The sequence below is a fragment of the Notamacropus eugenii genome, chromosome 1 (assembly GCF_028372415.1).
Source record: "Notamacropus eugenii isolate mMacEug1 chromosome 1, mMacEug1.pri_v2, whole genome shotgun sequence".
In the NCBI taxonomy this organism is placed as follows: domain Eukaryota; kingdom Metazoa; phylum Chordata; class Mammalia; order Diprotodontia; family Macropodidae; genus Notamacropus; species Notamacropus eugenii.
The window spans coordinates 743,599,985-743,617,549 of NC_092872.1; the positions used below are offsets into that span (position 1 = coordinate 743,599,985).

At 41.4% G+C, this 17,565-nt stretch overlaps 1 protein-coding gene and 1 long non-coding RNA gene across 2 annotated transcripts in view; one reads left to right on the top strand and one right to left on the bottom strand.

Annotated features, from left to right (window-relative positions):
• The first annotated feature begins 531 nt into the window (after positions 1–531).
• On the top strand, positions 532–11,259 carry LOC140522393 (uncharacterized). The gene is made up of 5 exons (XR_011973330.1): positions 532–1,321; positions 2,490–2,662; positions 4,722–4,830; positions 10,191–10,327; positions 11,171–11,259. It is a non-coding gene; the product is annotated as an uncharacterized lncRNA (long non-coding RNA).
• EBF2 (EBF transcription factor 2) overlaps positions 8,999–17,565 on the bottom strand; it is a 258,990-nt gene continuing 250,423 nt past the window's right edge. The window contains exon 16 of the mRNA XM_072637683.1: positions 8,999–12,672. Coding sequence (XP_072493784.1) covers positions 12,641–12,672 — 32 coding nt within the window. The 3' untranslated portion in view covers positions 8,999–12,640. The remainder of the gene's footprint in view (positions 12,673–17,565) is intronic.

Here is a 17,565-nt window from a genome sequence, read left to right on the forward strand (position 1 = left end):
GAGTTTGTTAACAAGTCTCCCTAACTAATGCTCTGTTTCTTAGCCCATTTGCAAAGCTCCAGAGCGCCTTGTGAATGAAGGAATGAGTGAATGAATGAAAAAATCATTTATTAAGCACTTACTATGTATCAAAGATAAAAGAGAGATAATCCTTGCCTTGTTTTCATTCTAATAGGCGAAAACAACACAGAAGGAATGCCACCTCTGATTCTAGCCCCTCTTCCCTCATGGGAAGTCGATCCATAAGGCATAAGCCATGTCAATTGATATGAATCTTTCCAAGACCAATGACAGTATAGTAATGTTGATTTGATCACCGAGTATCAAGCAAAGGGAGTGGAGCATTGTAGTAAATGAAGAAGGATCCAAGGTCCCAGGGAATATGGCAAGATGGTAGGAGTAGGCAGTTGCATGGAATGTGAGGCATGGAATCAACTAGATATTGTGAGTTCACTAAGCTCTAGGGTGAGAATTCTATCGTGGAAGGAATTAGTTCCCCCTGGCACGGGAGGACTTTTTCTGGTGGTTCAATGCAGAGGTGCTATTTGATTAGGGAGAAGCAGCCCATTGGAATAGTGGATGGTCACCTGATTGTGGTGGACTGCTGGATGGGATGCAATGCATTCCTAAGTAAACTTGGATGATCAATGTCTTGGGAGGTCATTGAAGTCTCTCTGAATAGTGCCTGGCCTCTACATATGTAACACAACAGTTAAGTAATCTAGCTCTTTGGAATTTATAGAGATGGGACCTATAGTTGGACCCTTGGGTCATCAATAGGGAAAAGGACCAGTGAGTCTGTTTCATTTGGCATCATCTCCCACTGACACAGGAAAATGCAAAAACAAACAAAATTGATTTTCTATATTTTGGGTTTTGTTCTTTGTTTGGTTCATTTGTTATTGCTGAAGTCCTTGGCTTTGAGGAGACTGGGCCCCAACGAGGGAGAGCAAAGTCATTTTCATTCTATCCTCCCTCTTCCTATTTTTCTTCTCAGTAGAAGCTTCTTCTCCAAATTGGTAAGAGTGAGACATGGTGCTGAGAGCTCAGAGCACTTAGCCCAAGGCTCTGCTGCTCATTTTTGCTCCCTCTCTATCATCTCCAGCTGCCACCTTTGCCAGTCTCCTTCTCCTCTGACACTCTGATGAATGTCAAGGTGAGAAGCCAAATAATTTTGCTTTCTCTGAGGATTTCAGGCCATCCATCATGTCTCCAATATGCCTACCGATCTGCCAAGCAACCTCCCTTTAAGGCCTAAACCTACACGTCTCCTATAAGAACCAGGCTGCTGTTGCTTCGTATATCTGTGACTTCTGTGACAGTGAGCTGTGTTTAATATTTATTTTACCAAACATTCCTATAGTATCGTACTCAACAGCTTGGGACAATAGTATCTCCAAAGGATCAATACTGTGGACGGCCCACTGGGCAGTGAAGAAATGTAGCGTAGATTGTAGCATAGTTCTCATAGGATCATAGTTTGGGAGCTGAAAAGGACCCTTAGAGAACATTCAGCCCAACCTCCTTAATTCCCTCTGAAGGAGAATTTGAGTTCACATCTTCTGACTAAGTCCAACACTCTCTCAACTCTAAAATATGTCTCTGAGTAAAAGATATTATCTAGGAAATAAATGAAAAGGAGTAGGATTGGTTATTTAGTAAGAGTGAGAGATCAGCAATGGATAATTTGGGTGTTGTAGTGTTACCTATGGGAGATAAAAAGACAGAAGATGGACTCTGGCATGTTGAGTAGACTTTCTGAAAAATTTTGAGAAGGCATGGACAAGAGCCATGAGGGATGATAAGGTGAATGCAGATGGGTTACAATATGAGCCACTGGAAGGAACAGTGATTCAGATCAATGAGGCTGACTGGCATTATAGTATAATGGAAAGTATACTGAATTTGAATCACAGGATCTGAGTTTGAATTGCATTCTCATCAATTACTTGTTTGACCTTGGGCAAGTTCCTTAAGCATTTTGGTCTCAGTTTTGTTTTGCGTTTTTTTTTTTTTTAGTGAGGTTGTTTTTTTTTTCCAGTTGTGTCCAACTTTTCATGACCCCATTTGGGGTTTTCCTGGAAAAGGTAATGGAGTGATTTGCCATTTCCTTCTCCAGCTCATCTTACAGATGAGGAAACAGGCAAACAGGGTGAAGTGACTTTCTCAGAGTTACACAGCTAGTGATATCTGAACCCAAATTTGAATTCAGATCTTCTGACTCCAGGGGCAGTGCTCTATCCACTTCACCATGTAGCTGGCCTTGGCCTCAGTTTACTCATCTGTAAAAGGAGGAGATTGCACTCACTGACCTACGGGGCCTCTTTCAGTTCCCTATCTATGGTGGCCAATCTCCTGGTGATGAGAAACAAGTTAATAAGATGTGAAAATTCAAGAAAGACAATGATCAGTAACAGGAAGATCAACCATGATCACCCCCTCATAGTTTGGGATATAGAAAGATGGCTGCATTTCCATTTATTCTGTAGGTACTTCCATGTGTCTGGTTATTTCCATTTTACCTCCTCCACTAGAAGAAAAGACGCTTGAGTACAGGGAGCACGTTTTTGCCCTTCCCTCAACAAGTATCTAACTCAGGCTCCTCAGCTGCAAAATGGGGATAATGATGCCACTCACCTCCCAGGACTGTTGTGAGAATCAAGTAAGACAAGTGCTTAATACCGAGTAGGCACATAGTGTCTCCTTGCTTCTTTCCTCTCTCTCTTCCTCCCTTCCTCCCTGTCTTTTTTCTTCCTCTCTTCCTTCCCTCCCTTCCTTCCTTCCTTTCTGTCCCTAGTGCCTCACATAGTACCCTGGCATATAGTAAGAGCTTAACAAGTGTTTGTTGACTGACTGGTTGAAGGAATGAATGATTTGGAGTTATAAGAGGATTGAACTGAATTCTGCTTCATGTACTTACTAGCTGTATGGCCATGGGCTAAACACTTGATCTCTCTGACCTTTGCTTTTCTCATCTACAAAGTGGGCATAAGAATAGATATGGCATCCCCCTCAAAGACCTGTTGTGAGGATCAAAGAGAACAATGCATCTAGAGAACTTTGTCATCCTTAAAGTTCCATATCAACCTCAACAGCTAGTAATGCACCACAGTGTCAAATGATGGGGATAATATTGGTGTGGGAGTGACCAATGCACGTTATAATAGCCTCGAACTTGATAGAAATGTCTTAGGAAGTTGCATGAGCCTCAGAGAGGTTATGACTTCCTCAGAATTATAGAATTTCAGAGTCGAAAGGGAGCCTAGTCACCATTTGCTCCAGCCCACAACTGAATGAAATCGTCATTATAATACACATGTGAGTATCCAGCCTCTACTCTAAGACTTCTGAAGACGGGGAGGCCAGGGTCTCAGAGACCAGTCATTCTGTTTTGGGACAGCTCCAGTTGTTAGGATCTGCTTAAATACCTCCAACAAAAGGAAACTCACTACTTCTTCAGGCAGTCCATTTCACTTTTTAATAGTTTTCATGGGAAGATTTTCCATTCACTGAACTGATGTCAGCTTCATTTCTTGAGACAACATAGATCCAACAGTTTGCAAACCTGAAAGCACAATCTCGATGCTAACAATTCTTTTTATGATGATTATTCCACCCATGGCTCTCCCTTGCTCTGCACAAGTCTGATCCCTCTTTGAATACTCAGAGACAGAGAGCTCTTGCCCCTTTCCCCCTCACTCAGGTTCCTTCTACATCTTTGCAGCTGGCATGGTTTCTCATGAAAGGAGAGAACATGGGCTGATTGCTGACAAGGTAGGCAACATCTCTCTCAAATGAGGGGAAGGAGAGATGTGATGGAAAAACTGGGGGCAACATGTTGTAGCAGGAGTTTCATTGACTCTAGAGTCAGAGAATCTGCGTGCAGATCCCACCTCTAATGCTGACAAGCTGGACAACCTTAGACAAGTTACTTTTCCTCTCCTGGCCTCAGTTTGCTCATCTACAAAATGAGCATTTTATAGATATCTCACTTGGACCTTGGAACTACCCTGTAAGGTACACATTACAGGTATTACTTACCAATTTTACAGAAGGGAAAACTGAGGGGCTGACAGAGTAGGTGACTTTCCTGTGGTCATACAGCTAGTAATACGGAGCCAGAATTTTAATCCAGGCCATCCTGACTCCATGCTCAGTCCTCTATCTACTACCATACATCACTGTGAATCTCCATGGAGCTTGGGCTCTGCTGGAGATGTTAGCACTGCCAAGGACGCAGGTCTGTATCGACCAATGGCCTTGATTTCTCCCTTGTTCTAATACTGATTATTCATGCCTGAGAAGTCTTAGACTTGTGGGAAAATCTGGAATTGAAGAAAACAGTGACCGCTTTGTCCACAGAAGTCATGGACCTGTCGTGCCAGATGTTTTGGTCTGTGATAAATTACACGTCAGCCTTTAATGGGAGCTCCTAGTGGGGAGAACGCTCTCCACTCTTTTCTCTTGTCAGTGGTAAGAAGGCAAGGACTGTACTTCCTCTGTTCAGCTCCATTTCTAGCACACTATGGGTGCCCAGGAAATGAGTATTGGATGCAGAATCCTGGGGCTGAGTTCCCAACTCTGCCACAGTATTGGGGGGCCACATTATAGCCCACACAAGTGACTATTGGGTCACCAGTGAGCTTTGATCATACATGTGATGTGACTACACGAACCATAGCCATCCTTGTATTGGTGATCCCAAATTGTAATAATAATAGGAGGAAAAGAAGGTGGAGGAGGAGGAGGAAGACAAGAAGGAGGAAGAGCAGGAGAAAGAAGAGGAGAAGAGGGGAAAGGGAGAGGAGATAGAGAAGGAAGAGGAAACAGGTAAGTGGTGCAATAGGTACAAAGAATTGATCTTGGAGTCAGGAACACTTGAGTTCAAACCTAGCCTCAGATGCTTACCTTCTGTGTAGGTGAGTCACTTAATCTCTGCCTGCCTCAGTTTCCTCATCTGTAAAATGTAGACAATAACACCTATCTTGCAGACTTGTTGTGAGGATCAAATGAGATAATATTTATAAATTTTTTTTGCATGGTGTCTGGCACATACTAGGTGGTAGCTATTATTATTAAAAGAAGGATATAATAATAATAATATTTTTATAATGCTTTAAGGTTTACAAAGTGCCATATCGCATTTGATAAAGACCAAAATATTTTTCCATTAGGGATAGGGACTGGTCGTGTGATTTCATTAGTAAAGGGGATTCTCTGCTCCTCTGCCAGGGTATCGTGGCACCTTCTCTGCAGCTCTAAAAGTCAGAGAGCTCTCTGGGGCAATGAGAGGTAAGGTGACTTGCCCAGGACCACACAGGTAGTAAGTGTTTGAGGAGAAATTCGAACCAAGTTTCTGAGCCAGAGCTCTTCCCTCTATACCAGGCTAAGCACCTTGTAATATGCAACAGATTAGCTCTGTCTCATCAGTATAAAGATCACTCTGGACACCAAGGAGACTGATTGATATTTGATGTTTGTGATTGATTTGATGTCCTTGATTGATTATTAATGTTTTCCACCTGGGAAAATGCAGAAGTGATGGTCTTACATACATACTGAAACACTGCTTCTCACCTACTTGTCTGAGCTGGGTGGCCATGTCAGTTTAGTGAGCAGACCAACAGATGCCACAAATAATGATGATGGTAAAAGCAATAGCTAAGATTTAGAGATCACTTTAATTTTTGCAAAATGCTTTCATGTGACCTCATTTGATTAAACAGATAAAGAGCTAGGTCCAGAGCCAGACAAGAAGAGAAGAGTAGACTGGCTTGCCTGGGGGAACTTGCAAAGATCTCTCAATGAACCCAAGTCAATGATTCCAGTCTTTCAATGATGCCCTGAAACTAAGGCCCTTCTTCTGAAAACTAGTATTCTTCCAACAATGATCTGGGTCATGAAACACCCTAATCTCTGAAGAATTGAGCTTAAGGATGACTCAGAGAGTGATGGAGAGGCATACGATGGACATTAGCAGGCTGTAAGGAATTGCAAACAAGAGATGATGGAGAACCAGAGTAAGGGGGAGTGGTCACCCCAGCAATTGTATGAAGGGAAAAGAAATTGGGTCATAAGAATCATGTGGGGAGAGCAAGGGATAAGCAATAGAAAAGCCTCATGGTGGACCCTGGCATCCTTGTAATCTTATAAATTCAGAACCTAGGTCCTCTGGCCAAGTCAGTGACCTTTGAGTCTTACTTGTTTCAGGAAGCCTTCCATGACCACTCTAGTTCAAAGTAATTTTTTTCTCCTCTGAATTCCAGTAATACTTGTCTATATCTCTTATCTGGCACTTGTCACACATTTCCTTTGTTGTTGATTACACACAGGATATTACCACTACTAGTAATAGTTCATTGGTATTTACATAACACTTTAAGATTTGCAAAATGATTTATATACATTATCTCGTGTAATCATTGATTTGGAGCTGGAAGGAACTTTAAAGATTGTTGATAGATCCCTGGACTTGGAATTAGGACAGCCCAGATTCAAAATCTGCCTCAGATACTCACTAATTGTGTGACCATGGGTCAGTCATTTCACCTTCTTAAATCCAGGTTCCTTATCAGTAAAATGGGGATAGCATCCACTTTACAGGAGTACGATGAGGATCAAATGAGATAACTCATTTTTTTGCCCTTGCCAACCTTCAGGCGTTATCACTCTCTGATCCAAACCCGTCCTCTTACAGATGAGGAAAACAATCCAGAGAGGTATAGTATAATACAATTAATAGAGGTAATACTACACTAAAAAAGTGTTATAGTACTCTCTCAACTAGTTAAACAGAAATGTTAGTCTCATGGATTTTAAATTGGAAAGGACCTTAAAGATCATAGTCCCAATGTTTCATGTTACAAATGAGAAAACTGAGACACAGAGAAAGTCATTTGCCCTTAGAGACAATAAAGAACAAAGCTGGGGATTGAACTAAGGAAAGTCCTCCAATCCTGTCCCACCCACCCACCCCCAAAGAAAGATCCAGTCTCTACCTGATGACCTCCAACAATGGAGTTTATTACCAATCAATAAACATTTGTTTAAGTGCCTCCTATGTGCCTGGCATTGCTAAGTGTTCATTTGAAGAGTTCTAGCCATTAGAAAGCCTTCTGTTGTGCGGAGCCAGCCTGCTTTTTCTGAAATGTCCATCCGTCGAGGACCATGTCTAATGAAATAAATCTTTCCCCCACAATTTTCTAACTCCTAAGTTAGAAAGCAAATGATGGATCATAGGGAGCAGCTGGTGCCATTCCCTTGTTTTTAAAGGTAAGCAGAACCTCCCTGGCTTTGCACCAAAGTGCCTGGAATACACTCACTCCTTGCCTCTGCCTCAGAGAATCCTTTTCTCTTTGAAGATGCCGCTGGTTCCCTACTTTTGACATGAAGCCTTTCTGATGCCTCCAACTGCTTGTGCCATCTCTCTCAAGCTATTTTGTTATTCTCTTTATATTTATTCTGCGTATACTTACATCCTTCTTGTCTCCCTCATTAGAATGGAAGCTTTTTGAAGGCAGAGATTATCTCACTTTTCATATTTGTATCCCCAACACTTAATGAAGTACCTGGTCTATAGAAAATATTAAGTAAATGATTTTTTCATTCATTCAAATACCCTATGATCTTATTGTAAGTCGACTTTTGAACATTCCCAGATCACCTTACAAGGAGATGGGGGCCACGTGGGGGCCAGGGAATCAGTATTGTATTATGAAGACCTATGATCAGGCTTTAAGCCTTATACACCCTGTCCCAGGGATATCCCTGACGGCTCTGCCCTTATTATTCAGGAATTCCTCCAAATTTCAAAATTCAGGGACTGAGATGAAAAGCTTGATCCATTAGACTCAATCTGGCCATTGTGACCCTTAGATAACCAATCTTAGAATGTGCAAGTTAGCCAGATCCTTAAAGTTGACTTGGTCTATCTCTCTCGCGTTACAGCAGAGGAAACTGAGGAATGCTCAGAGACACAAAGTGATTTCCCTGAGGTCACATACTTCATTGGTGGTTTAGTCAGGGACAAAGCATTTGTGCATCTTAGTCAAGGTTAGAAAATTTTGCCTGAACACACACATGCCCATATGCCCATATGCACATATGCAGCCATGTTTGAAAATTGGGCCACCAGTAGTTTACTGTTCATCTGTCTTTACATCTTCTGCATAATATTTTCTGATTGCTGTTATGGAATGGTAAGCTTCCTTCAAGAGGTGACCTTTTCTGGTCCCACCACCTGTGGTGCCTTCCCCTTAAAGATACTTTTCAGGGACAGGTCAGGGACAGTTTTTGGTCATTCTTTGCAACCCCAAAGCTTAGCAAAGTGCCTGCTGAAATTGTGACTGTATGGGCATAGGAAACTCGATGAGAGGAAAAGGTAAGCACTTAATAAGTGCTTCTTGAATGTTGATCGATTCATTTTATCCACAGAATAGAGACAAATTTTCTGATGTGAAAATATGTGCATTTACAAAGAGTCATATTTCAAACTGCTTCTCATGGTCCTCCCTTGTATGTCAGGTCTTAAGTCATAGCCCAGTTGGCCTGAATCTCACTGTTCCCTCTATAATAAGATTAGAATGTCCACCAGAATTGTTGAACATTAGTGGACATTAATGCTTGTTTAATGGGATTGGATTGTGTTAGGTTAGTTTGGAGGGGGTTGTATCGGATTGTACTGAACTAAATTGAATTGGATTGGGCTGAGATGGGTCAGGTTATGTAGGATTGAGTTGAGTTGGATTGGACTAGACTGAACTATATTGAAGCCCATAATTTTCAGACACTAAAAACGTGTATTTATCAAGTCACATCTTAAAGAGTCCTCAGTATAACCCTTTTACACATAGTGCTTTAGGCCACTGTCCCTCTTGTCTGCTCTTCCACCCCAAGGCCCTAAGTTTTCTTCTTTCCATTACACTTTATAAAAGTGAAAAGGAGTAAACAAGATGTTGAAACTCTTCTGTTGTAAAACAAGCAAAGATCCAACACCTGGTACAGTACAAAAATTTTATTTTTTTTTTGTTAGGATAATTTAAAGTTTAAAACTGAAGTAGACATATTCATTTTACAAACAAGATGTTCTTCCATAAGTAAGACCATTAAAAACAGTAAACAAAAAAAAATAAAAACAAAAACAAAATACAAAATCAAAAAAAGCAATCTTTACAAAAAGCTCTGTGCATAGCAACTTGATACTGTATGTAACTGACAAAGCAAAACAACCCAACCAACAGTAGAATTTGGGAGATGAGACTTTACAAAAGGGAAGCGGGAGGACGGTTTTGAAACCATGCATATTGAAATGTGCAAAGAAAATAAGGGAGAATTAAGATGCTATAATGGAACAAGATAAATAATGAAATAAAATGTCCCTTTAATAAAAAAAAAAACAAACACAACCCCACACAGTTCCTCTTACAAAGCTATGATAAAATCTGTCTTCTCCTATAGAAATACTTGTATTCCAAGTGGCACAAAGGAAGCTGGGATCAGGAGTATTTAACAGCAAGGACTAGAAAGGAGAGAGTTGCTTTCATTTATTACACTACAAAATCCTTACACACTGATTTGTACATTTAAATATTCCTGTTGCGGCCAAGGTCCTAGCTGAGTGATCAAGGGTTTCTGGGTATTTCGTTACACACATTCTTTTTTTTTCCTGGTGTAAAGCTACCACCAAGTTCTACGATCATTTGAAGACAGCACTGCACTCATCTTCATGCAAGAGCGAAATTCACAGATTCTAAAGCAAAGCTACTTAAATTTTTTTTCCTTATGTCAAATTGGCTCAAATCCAGGTCCAGACGTGCTTCATTTTTGTTCTGCCTTCGTTTTTGGACAACTCTGTTGATATCCCTCCTCCTCTCTAAAACGGTTTGCATCAGGGGACTTTTTTCGGGTGTGTTTCTTTGCAACTTGGTTCTTCAAAGCCTGTTACTGTCAATAGCACTTCCAGGCATGCCAGCTACCCAAAACCTTGAATTTTCATGGTGCATAAAAATCCCATTTGGGTTGGGGGGACGGTATTTCCAGGATGGAGCTAAGGGGAAAGAGTGAAATGGGATTGGATTGGGTGGATATGAAAATGTGAACTTGGAAAAGGAGTAAGGATTGATTTTTTTAAAAAAATTATTCTAATTCAGACTAGATGCACTCAATTTAAGTGTGTTTCTCCATTGGGACAGGAAATAACTCATGTCATCCAGACCCCAGCTGAGTATCCTCCAAATGAGTTCTGTGAGCATGCTCTAGTAGTGCCAGGGAGTGAATGAGGAAGCTGGGCAGCACAGAGGAGGAAACACCACATGGACTGACATCTCAGGTAAGGTCAAGTAGGTAGTAAGAGTTGCCAGCTTTTGAGCATAGCTTCATTCAGACTCAACCTCCTAGCAATAGTGCCAGGTCCCTCCTACAAAGAAAGCCAGTCATCCAAAGAGAACAGTGGTCAAATAGCTGAGCAGCTTAGCTGCACTCCTCAATGAATCTTTGAAGTTGTTGATATTCATCCTTTTGAATCCCAACACTGTTTGGGTTTTTAAGTGTTCCCTTGCTTCTCCTCTGGGAAGGGGGAGAGGTGGTTCAGGATTGGAAGGAGAACCTCTGAATTATTCATTTTTTACCCAGAGAGTTTAATGCTGGGGCAACTGGCGGGTTCCAAAGAACATCAGATTTGAAGTTCATAGTCCTGTGTTTGAATTCTGACCCTGCTTACTCAAATGAGGAAAGGTACACAGAGTGCCCTGAACCTCTACAGAAAGTCAGCTATTCCTTGGGTGATGCTAAGCAAGTCTCATCAGTACTCTGAGCCTCAGTTTCCTTATCTGTAAAATGAAAAGATTAAACTAGATGCCCTCTGCGATGCTTTGTAGCTCTAACTCTATAAACCTATGAGCCTCTCTGTGCCTCAGTTTATAAACAAAATGTGTAAAATGATAAGATTACACAAGAGGGTCTCTGAGGTCCCCTGAGAGATAGGAGGTGGTTAAGAAATGCTTGTCAAATGACAGATCTCTTAATCTGTGAACCCCCTCTGTGCCTCAACTACAATTTGAAGAGGTTAGAATATACGGTCTCTTCTTTAGATCTATGAACATGTGAATTTCTCTATGCCTCAGTTTCTTCTTCTAGCTCTAGATCTAGGAATTTATGAACCTCTTTGCCTTAGTTTCCTGCTCTGTAAAATGAAGGCGTTGAACTACATGAGCTCCAAAGACCCCTCCAGCTCTGGATTCTGTGATTCTTTGAATGAGAAAGTATGAGAAGGAAAAAGATGGCACTCCTGAGAGACAGGCACCCAGGCACCTTTCACCCTGAAAGGTAGATGAGTTATTAATCATTCATTGCCAATGAGCTCTGATGGCCAACCAAAGCAGACAGAGGAGAATCCCCAGAGCAATATCTAAGGGGATTGAAGGTACCCTTACTGGTGATCTGGTAACTGGACCCCGATATGGCCCTGCACTAAAGATGCTTTAACTATTTTGGATCATCTCTCAGAGAGGCAAGAAGATTCCCTTTCCTCTGCTGTTCCTGCCCTTGAAAAACTGAATGGGGTTCAGACCAGAACAAAGTGCGAGAAACCTAGGTGGCCTTTGGCATGGAATGTCAAAAACAGCTACCCCAGGAAAACTGTGATAGCAAGCAAAAACTCAAAGGGACACACACACAGGCTTTTTGGAAAGCAGACTTAGCTGGATCGGACATGCTGCTTTTTCTGTATTTCTGGATTTGTGCTTGGCTTTTCTTTGACCCTGGTATGGTTCTGAAAGAATATAGGTGGGCTCCGGCAGTCCTTGCATATGGATCTATACAAGGATGGAATGGGGGAGGGGATGTGGAGAGGACAGGAATGGGCATCCAGGAAATAGCAGTGGTAACAATCACACACCTTATTTTTTATCTTGGAACTACAGTTTTGCATCATTTTCATTGTACAAGAGGAGGAGAAAATGCTCCTCCTTTCCAAAAAGGTCTTAATTTCTACTTCTACTTACAATAAGTTACACATTTATTTATTTAAATAATTGTAAAACATTTTAAAATTTTTCCTTTTTTTGTGTTTTTTGTTTTTTAAAGAGATTAAACTATAAGCAAACACACATACAACAACATATCATCTTCATTCGATTCAGGTTTTGTTTTAAGAAAGTCTTCCATGCGGGTACCCTGTTTTGTTCAAATTTTTTTTCTGCATAAACTAAATTGGTATCTGAAAGGCTTCATAGAAAATAGAAACTTTCAACTTTTTTTTTCCTACAAAGAAAAACAAATAGTATCCAAAATATCGAGCTTGAATTGTTTGCCAATTTTTTCTTAAATATTTTACAAACATAGGAAGGTGGTTTTCATCAAGTCCATAAAGAAAGAACCACATTTCTGTCCTTAGTACTGACCATGCATGCCAATGACGGTATCTGTCCTTGTCCATGAGTTGGGTTGGAGTTCAGGCAGCTGATCTCTTGGCTACAGGAGAGACATGAGACCAGGTAAGATGCAGGCTCCTTGCATATCCAAATCCATACAGAGTGTTCCTTTGGAGGGCATGACACCCCCCAAAGAGCTCTTAGTGCTTTCCATATTAGTGGTCCATCAGATGAAGTAGTTGTGTGTTCTGAGACGCAACCCTTCCTTCTCTCTACATTGGGGGGACGACAAGGCCAGTCATGGCTGAAAGCAAAGAACAGACAACAACATGAGTTCAAATTACGTTGCTTTGCAGGGTGACCGTTGAGAGTGAAAAGAATGAGAGCCCCCACCACCATCACCTTAAAGGAGACATAGGTATTTTATTGATGTCACTCACAGTTCATCAAAGAAGGGGTGACTTTAGTCCACATGGCAACCGTAGATCTAGAGTAGGAAGAGACCTCAGGGGGAATGGACATTTTAGCACATGCCCTTCATTTTTCTTTGTTCATTTCTCTCAAATTGATCAGGTGGTGTTTGTTTTGTGCCCACAGAGAACAGGGTGATGATGCAGGACCTCTGTCTGGAATATCCCCTCCCCACTATATACCTTTGGACTGCCCCCAAAAGATTTAAAATACACATTTTAGTAGAAGGCATGAAAAATAAGCCACTGGTTATGTATTCTAAATGGATATATTCAAAACTGCATTTTAAAAAATAAACTCAAAAGTTAAAGGGAAAACATGTAAAACTGTATATTCAACTATCAGTCTAACAGAGGCATACTGTAAATGTATAATTACAGATGTATAAAAAGGGCAGCCCATCAAGATTTAAATAAGACCCCAAAACCAGGAAATGTAGATTTCACCATAAAGAAAACCACAATAACTCTCTCAAAGTATAATGACTATATTCAGTAACATGATAAATTGTCTCATTTCTGACAGATAAAAATTAAGCTAGATATTGTGACAATAACTTATGTTGAGACAAGAAAAAAGAAGGTAAGAGACTTGCCCAAGGTCACACGCCAAGTGTAAGAGGTGAGATTTGAACCCAGGGCCTCTACCACATGATCCAGGGCACTTTTTTGTGCCATTTACACAGCCCTCTCTTTGTCTTGGGGCTTCATGGTTCAGTTCACATTTCTAGAACACTTGGCAATTTATAAAGCATTTCTCTGCCAGTGAGCTAGGTGGTGTAGGTCACCTGTTTAAGGACCCTAACTCCTCAGAAAGGAGCATGGCATGTAGATAGAGAGGAACCTAGGAGTACAGAAGATGGCAGTTCACATACAGCCCCTGCCATGGATGAGCTGTGTTACCCTGGGTCAGTCAGTTCACATCTCAGTATAGCAGCTCTCCAAGACTGGCAGGAACAGACAAGTTGTTGACCTGCATTGGTGGAGGGAATTTTCAGACCAGGAGTTCCCATACAAGGTTAGAATCTTGGCACCAGATGCATAGAAAAGAAGTGAATGCAAAACCAAACTTGTCAGGGCAGTTCTCTATTTGCCGATTGTCAGCTAGAAAGGACCTCAGAGGATTTTGTGCACAACCTGCACATAGCCAAGAATCCCTTGAAAAAATTCCCAATAGTCTTCTATATTTTACTTAAAGACCTCCAGTGACAGGGAGCTCACCACCTCCCCCCACATTTGTGATTTGAAAAGCTCCATGAAGGCAAAGGTGATCTTTGCTTCTTCTCCCAGTTCCTACAGCAATGCTCTGCACACATTTGTTGAATGAATGAATGAGGAAAATCCACTTCCATTATTGCCCCAGATAGCTTCTACTAGACCATAAGGGAGAGTAGCAAAACTCAAGCATATGAGTCCATTTAGGCCCTGAGTTCCCTGTTTAACCAGCTCCAACTTTCTGGCCCTCGCATTTATTTTTAGCAGAAATATGATTGGCTATTTTTAACAAGTACATTCTCCTTTGACAGTTTGCTGCCAATCTGGGATGCTCAGTAATGAGTGTTGACCCACTGGAATGGAGGTTCTAATTTAGTACCTAATTTAGGAGCTTTCCTCCCTCCCCCTCTGTGCTGTTGCACTGGACAGTTAACTCCTCATCTGGCTAGTGAAAGGAATTATGGGAGAGCTGGAGAACATGGATCTAGGGTGAATTGGAGGGTACAGAGCGCTCTTCCTCTTGGCTCCTACTCAGCACTGGGAGCCAGGTAGCTGGCTATGGCTCAAGAGACAGACCATCAGGGGAAAGACCCTGCTCCAATCCTGCTTAACCAGCTGCAAATTAATACAATTTTAGGAAACTTAGAAAGTAACAACCCCTTTTCTTTACAATAAGCCGTGTCTATCGCTACATCTGAAAAGATATCAGGATATATTCAGTACATCTCAGTGCATCGCAACTTATTATTTGGAATAGAAACATTTTGCAGAAGAATTACTCTTTATTTGGCTTTAAGGTAAATGATTTGATAGCTTTCCTCCTAAGATTCTTACTTTCTTTTGATTTTTCTCCTTCTCCCTTCTTTCTTTTCTTTTTCTCATTTATATCTCTCCTTCCTTTATTCTAGGTTTCTTTTTTCTTTTCTCTTTTTCCTTCCTTCTTTCCTTTCTCCTTGATCTTTTCCCATCCTTACTTTTCCTTCCTTTCTTTTCTTTCTTACCCACCCTTCCTCCTTTTCTTCCTTCCTCTTTTTTCTTTTTCATTCATCTCATTCCTTCCTTTGTTATTCTTCCTTTCTCTTTTTATTTCCATCTTTCTGATTTTATTTTCTTCCTTCCTTTAATCCTTCCTTTCTTTCTTTTTCTCACCCTCCCTTCTCCCCCCCCTTTTTTTTCTTTTCTGAATGCCAGCTAACCCTCTTGGGCAGAGTCATTGGTAGCCTATTTCTCTGCTTCTCTCCAGCCTTTATTGAATGTTTGTGAGATCTGGATTAAGGTCTTACACAGCTAGCAAAACCATAATTATTTTTGCCTGTATTACTTTATAGCGAATCGATGTAACTTTTCAATAAAGGTGGTTCAATTCCGGACCCTCCCTGATGATTTGGAGTTATATAGCAACCCAGACTGATTATCCCAGAGTGCAAGGATTTTTCCCTTTCCTTTTTTCCTTGAGGGAAACTGGCAACAGCATTAGACACACAGTATCAGGTATTACCCTGACAAGCTGTGATCATCTGCTCAAATGCTTGATTACTGCTGTCTTGAGATGGGCTAATGCATTTCCCGGATAAATCCAACCCAATCCAACAAGAATGTATTAAGTACCTACTGGCTACCTCAAACCAGAACTCTGGCCACTCAGTTTCTCATGTGGATATTTTCACCTTGAACTTCTAGCTTCTTTTCAAAGCAAGAAGCACCTTCCCTTCCACAGCCCATTCCTTCATGGTCTCTAGGGGCTGCCGCAAGAGCTTGTTGAAAGGTCAGATTGGATCAAGTAACAAAAGATGCCGCACATCACCAGAAAAAGAGCAGGGTTCATGTTTCTTTCCTTTCTCCTAACCCTGCCTTGGATGCCCTAGTGGGTTTGCTTGGCTAGAGAGAGACTTTTAGCTTTTTGCTTTGAATCACCAAAACTAACTTGGAAAAAAAATCACAGGAGTTGAGAGTTGGAAGAGAACTCAGCAATCATCTAATCTAGTTCAAGACTTGTACCTTAGAAATTCTCTCTATAATATAACCTGCCTGTGGTTATCCAGCTTTTGTTGAAGAATTCCAAAGAGGGAGAGCCTACTGCTCTCTAGGCAGCCCCATTACCCTTTGGGGTTGCACTTGTTAAAAAAAAGTGTCTTTGCTGATATCAAACCTAAATTTGCTTCTTTCAGCCTTCACTCATTGTTTCTAGTTCTGTCCTCTGAGGCCAAAAAGAACAACTGAGATTTCTGTCCTGTGTAACAGCCTTCTAAGCACTTGAAGATAGGGCTATCATATCTCCAGGAAGCTTCTTTTCTTTCGACTAAACATTTCTGGTCCTTCAGCCCTGTGTCAGATGGAAGGGGTTGATGGTCCTTCACTATTCCCATTGCCTTCCTCCTGACAATCTATCCATGTCCTTCTCAAACTGAATGCAGTACTCCAACGAGAACAAATAATAAGCCAAGAACACACATTTTGTTATGAGATGGGTCCATTTTTCCTAGAGTATTTTTACTTCGTCAACCCCTTTGGTCCACTCTTAGTGCTCTCCACCCTCCCTCTGTTTCCACTCTTTACCTAGAGTATTTGCAGTGAGTCAGAGATTTAGATGGACCTTAATCATCATTTTTAGTTGGATCCCTCATCAATAAAGCAAAGGATACTGAGGTATGGAAAAATTATGTGGGTTACCTGCCTGAAGTCATAGGCAAAAACAAAAGGGGCAAGTGACACTCAGAATTTGAATCAAGGTCCTCTGGTTCCCACCCCAGTATGGAATGAGTGCAAGGGGCTGCCTTGGGAGCCCTTATCACTGGAGGACATAAATCAAAGTCTGAGGGACCATTTGGCAGGCCTTCTTTTGGGGGGTATGGGTCAGGTTAGAGGGCCACTAAGGTCATTATGTTCTTATTTTTTCTGCCCCAGAGGCATAAAAGAAAGCCCCCCACCTTCTTCCCTGTTCCCAAACACCTCCCTTGGTCCCTCCCATCTGTGCTTTTCATTATGCATTTTCCTAACAATAACTGTTTTGTGAAAATGAAACCTAGCGACTGGGCTCCCATCCAAAACAATCCAACTAGAGGAGTAGTCAAGAAAGGGGAAATGTCCAGAAAGGAATCACTGTTGTTTCTCCTCCACTGGTCATGAGATGAATCCACAATGAAAGAACCTGGTGCTGGGTGACACATAAACCTAGACAACACCCTCTGGGCAGAAATGAAACCCTTGGAGTCCCTAAGTAACACTGTGGACTGGCTTCTTGGTTCTGGCTCTGGAGCTGACTTTTCCAGCCAGAGATGCAATAGAATGCTCTGAGTTGTGAAGAAGGAGAACTGGGTTCTAGTCACAACTCTGCCACAGAGCTGTGTGATTCTGAGTGGGTCATTTAATTTCTCTCTGCCTCAACTTTCACTTCTGTAAAATGGGAGCACTGAATGATGACCCCTAAGACTCAAGTCACCTCTAGAGATTCTGTGATTCTTCATCACCAGAGCCCTCCACGAACTTGAGGTACAACAGAACAAAAAAGTTGA